General features: G+C 45.1%; 1 protein-coding gene across 1 annotated transcript in view; it reads left to right on the plus strand.

Annotated features, from left to right (window-relative positions):
- The window catches only part of DOCK5 (dedicator of cytokinesis 5), a 241,436-nt gene that overhangs the window by 108,655 nt on the left and 123,956 nt on the right, over positions 1-8,825 (plus strand). The window contains 4 exon segments of the mRNA XM_021073736.1: positions 235-383; positions 3,883-4,018; positions 6,517-6,674; positions 8,743-8,824. Coding sequence (XP_020929395.1) covers positions 235-383; positions 3,883-4,018; positions 6,517-6,674; positions 8,743-8,824 — 525 coding nt within the window.

Here is an 8,825-nt window from a genome sequence, read left to right on the forward strand (position 1 = left end):
GTCTGTTTCTAAAGTTGCAACAGAGGAGGAAGTGGGAATGGGTCAAGGCAAAGCCGTCCTTGGTGATAAAGAAAAAAGATCTCTCAAAGTGCACAGCTCACTGGATGGCAGAATTCATTGGTTACATAATGCCTTGTAAAGGATCAAGTCGACAGATGTACCCATCTTCCATCACAGCTTTTTTTTTTTTTTTTTCCTTTTGGTCCTCTCCTCTGCCTCATTTGCCCATCTTAGAGCAACAAGATCATGCTCTTCCGCCAACTGCAGCAGATGACGTACAGCCTGATTGAGTGGCGGTCCCAGATTCTGTCTGGAACCCTGCCCAAGGACGAACTGGCAGAGCTCAAGAAGAAGGTCACTGCCAAAATCGATCATGGGAACAGGTAAGCCAGTGATGGCTGTTCACTGGAAACTTGGAAAAGGCCAGGCATAGTCGCATGAAGGACATAACTCATCATGAGCTGGTGATCTTGGAGTTGCCCAAGAGCTGTGCTTACTGCTCTCCTTCTCCTTGTCCTTCAACATTTAATTTTGTCGAAGAGAATTTGGTGGTGCCCTGTGTGGGTCAGACCCCATGCTGGATCTCTGGTCTCAAGGAGATAATGGATGAGCAGGGTGAAAGCGGCACCACTTCCAGAAAGACTTGAAGGGCCTGAGCATCTGAAGCCAACATTTTTGGAGACTTGGGAGTATCTTTATTCTTTCTTTCTTTCTTTCTTCCTTCCTTCCTTCCTTCCTTCCTTCCTTCCTTCCTTCCTTCCTTCCTTCCTTCCTTCCTTTCTTTCTTTCTTTCTTTCTTTCTTTCTTTCTTTCTTTCTTTCTTTCTTTCTTTCTTTCTTTCTTTCTTTCTTACTTTCTTTCTTCCTTCCTTCCTTCCTTCCTTCCTTCCTTCCTTCCTTCCTTCCTTCCTTTCTTTGGCATATGCCTGTGGCATATGGAGGTTCCCAGGCTAGGGGTCAAATTGGATCTGTATCTGCTGGCCTACGCCACAGCAATGTCAGATTCAAGCCATGTCAGTGACCCGTGCCACAGCTAACGGCAAAGCTGGATCCTTAACCCTTTGAGCAAGGCCTGGAATCAAACCTGCATCCTCATGGATACTAGTCAGGTTCTTAACCCACTGGGCCACAAAGGGAACTCCTAACAGTGTATTTTAAATTAGCACCAGACTCCTTATCTTCCTTACTGTTTTCCCCTAACCAAGATCATTGTTTACATTGTGTATAAACCAGATTTGCCAGAATAGCAAAGCATATTTATCTCCTGCTTGGCTCAGGCAGATATGTGTAAGACCCAGAAATTACTGACTTTGGAAAATAAGAAATTCAATCAAATTCATCAAAACTGATGGTGACCTGGACTTTATCCCTCCAGGCCAGCTCTTCTCTTTTTCTTTCTTTCTTTCTTTTTTTTTTTTTTAAGGGCCACAGCTGTGACATATGGAGGTTCCCAGGCTAGGGTTTGAATGGGAGCTGTAGCTGCCAGCCTACGCCACAGCCACAGCAACGCAGGATCTGAGCCATGCCTTCGACCTATACCACAGCTCATGGCAACACTGGACCCTTAATCCACTGAGCGAGGCCAGGGATTGAACCCAAATCCTCATGGATCCTAGTCGGGTTCATTAACCGCTGAGCCACGAAGGGAACTCCCCAACTCTTTTTAACACACTGGCTTGGTTTCTCAGCCTTTGTTGATGATTCTTTTGATGTTTCGTTTCGTTTTTTAAATCTTCAACTTGTGATTTTTTTGTTTCTCCCACTTTATCCTTCTCCAACCTTGGGCCCTTGCATGCACCTCAGAGCCCTGTTAAAATACAGTGCCTTACCCTATTCATGTCAATGTTCTAGACTCTGACAGCTGACAGCAGAAAGAGCTGGAGCAAAAATAGCTTACATTACTATTCACCTTTATTTATAAAATCTCTCCTATGTATACTTCACATTTAATACTTGGCTATAACCCTATGAAGTAGCCGTTATTCCCGTTTCTCTGTTAAAGAACCCGACCGAGTGCGCTTAGGTGAATTATTGCCAAGTCACATGGGTAGTAAGTGGGAAAGCTTAAATTTGAACCCAAGACTTTCAGTTCCATGCCTAATCCCCTCTGCTTAGGCTTGAAAATGAGCAGTTCCCTCCCTCATCACTTGTCTGTTCACAGGAGTGTAACTATAGGAATTGCACTGCCTGACATGTGGTAATGGGGAGACTCTTAAACCACAGCTAAGGTGGCATAAAGCAGCTCCCTCCTTGCGCATATGCTGCTTCTGTATTTTGGAGTCTTGGCACAGTAGGACAGTGGCCCCGCGGCTCCGGATCTCCGGCACAACGTGGTAATGTCCCACAAACAGCAGCGCACGCTTGCCTTCCCATTTCAGCCCTTGGAGGCAGCTCAAGAAATTAAGCTGTTCCATCAGTGAGTTGGTGATCCAGTGTCTGAACAGCCATCAAGGACCACCGCTCTGAAGTCTGGGTGGCCTGTGGTCTGTCTGCAATGGAAAGAGATCTGACAGATTGAATCTGTTGATGGAGATGCTATAAACGGGATGGGGTTTAACGCCCCCCACAAGGCGTTTTTGCTTTCTTCCCAAAGACTTACTTGGCACGTGCCACTGTTAGCTCTGAGTTTTCTTGCCATTTGGACAATGTCGCTTCCAAACTGCTAGCGTCTGGAATGCGCACTGGGCGTTCAGATTGTGGTATCCTGTTTCCACCACAGTCCCCAACTTCTTAGAACTAAGCAGAGATTTTTCTACCTCTGTGTGCACATCGGGCATAAAAGCCTTGGTGGGAAGATGCCCTGAATAGACCATATGGCACTTACTCCTCCCTTAGAGCACTCAGAGCTGCGTCTTAACACAGCCAGTTTTCTTGTGCCGGTTGCTGTTGCTGCAGTAAACACTAACATTTACTGAGAGCATATTATATGCCAGATATTGTTTTATGTGCTTTGCATGCATGATCTCATTAAATTCACACAACAGCCCTCAGAGGTGGGGAGTATTTACAGATGAGGACATCAGGGCTTTGCAAAATGAAATAGATTACCCAAGGTCACCTTGCTAGCAAGTATTAAAGCCAAGATACAAATCTTGGTCCAGCTGCCCATACTCTGAGGGGGCTTCATTATACCAATAGCTAAGACTTCTTTGTTGTGTTCATTTATTTATTTATTTATTGGTTGGTTTTTTGGGTTTGCTTGTTTGTTTTTTGCTTTTTAGAGCTGCTCCCTGTGTCATACAGAGGTTTTCAGGCTAGGGGTTGAATTGGAGCTGTAGCCCCTGGCCATCACCACAGCCACAGCAATGCCAGATCCAAACCGCATCTGCGACGTACACCACAGCTCATGGCCAGATCCTTAACCCATTGAGCGAGACCAGGGATCGAACCCACAACCTGATGGTTACTAGTCAGGTTCATTTCTGCTGAGCCACAATGGGGAACGCCTTTAAGACAGTCTTGAATTATGATCTGTCCCCGAAGCCTGTGTGTAAGGAAATCAGGGCAAGCCCCCTCCTCCCCCACCCGCCGCAATATCTGAACTTTCCTTTTTCGTAGTTCTGATAGCAAACTACAGATGATTAGGGGAGAGAAGTATTGGTTAGAGGATTTTGGTTAGAATTCATGCCAGCTTTTACTGGGGAGGCAGGTTACTTTGCATATCGTGATAGGAGTTTGGGTAGCATTATCATAAGTTTTTTCATATCGTTTGTTGTATGGAAAGGAGGCAGAAGTTTAAAGGGAAAAAGCCAGCGAGCTCTTCTTACCTTGACTTGTCCAGCATGCAACCTTTTACCTAAATCCTCTGGGCTTTTCCACAAAGACTCTTTGGAGAAGGGTATGATCCTCATAAGAGAACCAACTAACCCTCCTCTCCTTCTAGAATGCTGGGCTTGGATCTGGTCGTGCGGGACGACAACGGGAACATCTTGGACCCGGATGAAACCAGCACCATCGCCCTCTTCAAGGCGCATGAAATGGCCTCGAAAAGGATTGAAGAAAAGATCCAGGAAGAGAAGGTACACTTCCTCAATGTGCGGGCTTTTTGGCCACGGAGGTTACATTTTTGCTTTTTTGGCGACTCCACTGGGCTCGAACCAGGAACCCCTTTTGTTTGTAATGAGGGAAGGGGCATCTGTGACGACAGAGGTGGAAATGCTGTCTAGAAAATCATCTCCTGGGAGTTCCCGTCATGGCGCAGTGGTTAACGAATCCGACTAGGAACCATGAGGTTGAGGGTTCGGTCCCTGCCCTTGCTCAGTGGGTTAACGATCCGGCGTTGCCGTGAGCTGTGGTGTAGGTTGCAGATGCGGCTCAGATCCCGCGTTGCTGTGGCTCTGGTGTAAGCCGGTGGTTACAGCTCCGATTTGACCCCCAGCCTGGGAACCTCCATATGCCGCGGGAGCGGCCCAAGAAATAGCAAAAAAAAAAAAAAAAAAAAGACAAAACAAAAACAAAAACAAAAAAAAACAAAAAAAAAAACAAAAACAAAAAAAAAAAGAAAATCATCTCCTGGAGTTCCCGTCGTGGTGCAGTGGTTAACGAATCCGACTAGGAACCATGAGGTTGTGGGTTCGGTCCCTGCCCTTGCTCAGTGGGTTAAGGATCTGGCGTTGCCGTGAGCTGTGGTGTAGGTTGCAGACACGGCTCGGATCCCGAGTTGCTGTGGCTCTGGTGTAGGCCGGTGGCTACAGCCCTGATTAGACTCCTAGCCTGGGAACCTCCATATGCCGCAGGAAGCGGCCCTAGAAAAGGCAAAAAGACAAAAAAAGAAAGAAAAAAAGAAAAGAAAAGAAAATCGTCTCATTTTAGAAGCAAGATCTAATAAAAAGACTAAGGCAGCTGTATATGTTCTGACCTGGAAAGATTGCGAAGATATATACTAAGTGGAAACAAGCAAGATGCAGAACAGTGCATATAAAATGCTATTTGTGTTTCAAAGAAGAATATGCGTATGTCTCTGCTTGCCTAAGTGTAGACTAACTCTGGAGTGAAGAAACAAGAAATTGACAACTGATGGATGCCTTTGGGGAGAACTGGGTGGGAGAAAAGTCTCATTGCCCTGTAAACTTCTGTAGTGATTTCCAAAATAAATAAAATAATATTTACAAATAAATTGTTGGAAAGATTTTGAAAATTGTAATTGGACAACAGATAAAAATTAGGTACAGACAGAAAAAGAGAAAAAGGAGTTCCCATCGTGGCTCAGTTGTAATGAACCTGACTAGTATCCGTGAGGTTGCAGGTTCGAGCCCTGGCCTCGCTCAGTGGGTTAAGGATCCAGCATTGCCGTGAGCTGTGGTGTAGGTCACAGACACAGCTCAGATCCTGTGTTGCTATGGCTGTGGCGTAGGCCAACAACTGTGGCTTCAATTTGACCCCTAGCCTGGGAACTTCTGTATGCCACAGGTGCAGCCCTTAAAAAAAAAAGGGAAGAAAAAAACAGAAGTCACCTATATTATGACTGCCCAACCATACAGATGTTTTGATTTGTATTCATTCAGTCTTTCTGTAAGTAAAGGCTTCTGCTTAGTTTTCTTCATTTTGTACGTTTTATTTCTTTGGTACAGTTAAAATATTTCACCGTGTTTCTGGATCTAATGGCTAACCCTCCCAAAGGGTGGACCAATCCAGTGGAATCTTATTTGCAACGAGAGTTTTCCTTCAAAAGAAGGATCATCACGGTTTTTATGCTTTTTTATCTTTTTTAATTTTTTTTTGCCTTTTTAGGGCCACACCTGCAGCATATGGAAGTTCCCAGGCTAGGGGTCGAATCTGAGCTGTAGCTGCTGGCTACAGCCACAGCCACAGCAACGTGGGATCCAAGCTGCATCTGCGACCTATGCTACAGCTCACGGCCACACCTGATCCTTAACCCATTGAGCGGTGCCAGGGTTGAACCTGTGTCCTCATGGATACTAGTCATGTTTGTTATAGCTGAGCCACAACAGGAACTCTGCTTTTTTATACTTTTGAGGTTCACTCAGAAGCCATTGTGGGAGATGAGAACTTTTTTTTTGGCTATTCCTAAGATATGTGAAAGTTCCAGTCCAGGGATTGAACCTGCACCATGTGGGAACTTCTGAGATAAGAACTTCTTGATGCTACCAAAACCATGAGTTATCATAATCTTTAGGTTTATGCTCTTTTTTTGTTTTTTAGCCTCATCTGAGGCACACGGACAATTCTGGAGAGGTGATTGAACTTGAGCCACCACAGTGACAATACCAGATCCTTAACCACTAGGCTCCCAGGGAACTCCTAGATAGATACTGTTTAGACAGCATTTAATGAATTACTTGGGCTCAAGATCCTGCTCAGGACTGCTTTGATTGTCTAAATAGTCATGATTATATTCTGCTCACTCTGTCACTTGTCTCCTAACATATACTCTTCTCAGTAAGTGGTTCTCCATTTGGGTGGTAGTTATATCTGCCCCTATTTGTGGTGGTGTCTTTATGAGTGTTTTCTATTTGCTGAAACCAGGATGCCTTTCTCTCCTGTCCTCTGTGTTCAGTCCATCCTGCAGAACCTGGACTTACGGAGCCAATCCATCTTCAGTGCTGTCCACACCTACGGCCTGTATGTCAACTTCAAGAACTTTGTCTGCAACATCGGGGAAGATGCAGAGTTGCTCATGGCTCTCTATGACCCGGACCAGTCCACGTTCATCAGGTAAAGGAGACCCACGTTGTCGGCCGTCAACCTGGCAAAAATACCCCTTCCCATAAGAATTTCTTTGCTGGGTTTGAGAGGGAAAGATAGAGAAGAAAGGAAAGATTTCTAGGGAATAGAAAATAAAATCCTTTGGGTTGCTAACCCTTTGCGAATGACTGCTGAAACAGTGCAGTAACGTTCATGCACCCCCTGGACTTTAGAAATCCTGTCAAACTCATCAGACTGTGGTGATAGGAACAAAGAACTAAAATGACCATAGGGAGAGGGGCAAGGGAGGGATGAATTGGCTGAACACCGAGGATTTCCGAGCACTGAAACTCTTCTCTATGATGCTGTCATGGTGGGTATGTGTCATTATTTATTTTTCCCAACCCCCAGACTGCCCAATGCCAAGATGGACCCTCAGTGTAAACCGTAGAGTCTGGGTGATGATATCGCAGTGTAGGTTCAGTGATTATAGCAATGACTATACTGCTCTGCTGGGGGCTATTGATAAAGGGGGAGGCTATGTGGAGGGAGCGTATGGGAAATCCAAACTTTCTCTTTAACGTCACTGTGAACCTAAAACTGCTCTAAAAAATAGTCCATAAAATTTTAAAGACTTGAGGGAATGATAGTAGGCTTTGTTCAACTCTGTAGTTAGGCTACCATTGAGCAGCCAAGAAAACATTTATTTTTGAATTAAAAGTAATTGCTTGGAGTTGCCATTGTGGCTCAGTGAAAGCGAATCCGACTAATATCCCTGAGGATGCGGGTTTGATCCCTGGCCTTGCTCAGTGGGTTGGGGATCTGGTGTTGCCATGAGGTGTGCTATTAGGTCCCAGACAGGGTTTGGATCCCACGTTGCTGTGGCTGTGGCAGCTGTAGCTCTGATTTGGCCCCTAGCCTGGAAACGTCCATATGCCGCAGGTGCAGCCCTAAAAAAAAAAAAAGAAAAAAAAAAGTAATTTCTGACAAATTGTTTATTTCTAAAGCTTGGGATGGATAAGCAATGAGATCCTGCTGTATAGCATAGGGAACAATATCTAGTCACTTGTGATGGAACATATGATGGAGGATAATGTGAGAAAAAGAATGTGTATATATATATATGTGTGTGTATATATATATATATGTGTGTGTGTGTGTATATATGTGTGTGTGTGTGTGTATATATATGTGTGTGTGTGTGTGTATATATATATATGTGGCTGGGTCATTTTGCTATACAGCAGAAATTGACAAAAACAATGTAAATCAACTATAATGGAAAAAATATCTGAAAAAAAAAAACCCAAAAACAAAAGAAAGCCCGGGAGTTCCCTGGTGGTACAGTGGGTTAAGGATCTAGTGTTGTCTAGATCCTACTGCTGAGGCTTGGGTCATTGCTATGGCACGTGTTCGATCCCTGGCATGGGAACTTTCACATGCCTCAGTTGTAGCCAAAAACAAAAAACTGAAGTCTTATTGGTGATGTGGATTCCAGGGGGTGGGCTTGGGATGGTTCTTATAAAATGATACTCTTTTTTTTCTGTTTGCTTTTTAGGGCCACACCTGTGGCATATGGAGGTTCCCAGGCTAGAAGTTGAATCGGAGCTACAGCTGCTGGCCTATGCCACAGCCACAGCAACACCAGATCTGAGCCGCAACTGTGATCTACACCACAGCTCACAGCAGTGCCAGATCCCCGGCCCATTGAGTGAGGCCAGGGATGGAACCCGAATCCTCGTGGATATTAGTTGGATTCACTTCCACTGCGCCACAACGGGAATGCCATAAAATGATATTCATGATTCAGCAATGCTGGAACTTTTGAGATGGAGGGAAGATCCCCAGATAAAATCTGGTCAAATCTACTGGGTCTGTGCCCATCTTGACCAGTGCTTCTCACGGGGCCATATGGGTGTGCCTCAGGGAGCCTAGCTACAGCCAAGAGACCACACGGTGGTCATTGATGTGGTCTCAGTCCTGCCTGATGAATTTCACTGAGCTCTTCTGGGCCGCCTTTTGACCCTGCTAAATCTATACTGAGAGCAACTTCCTCCCCAGGGAGCCCCTCACTGAGCATATTTTTTTCCTTCACCAGTGAGAACTACCTGATTCGTTGGGGCAGCAGTGGAATGCCCAAGGAAATAGAGAAGCTCAACAATCTTCAGGCGGTCTTTACTG

Source organism: Sus scrofa, chromosome 14 (assembly GCF_000003025.6).
Source record: "Sus scrofa isolate TJ Tabasco breed Duroc chromosome 14, Sscrofa11.1, whole genome shotgun sequence".
Lineage (NCBI taxonomy): Eukaryota > Metazoa > Chordata > Mammalia > Artiodactyla > Suidae > Sus > Sus scrofa.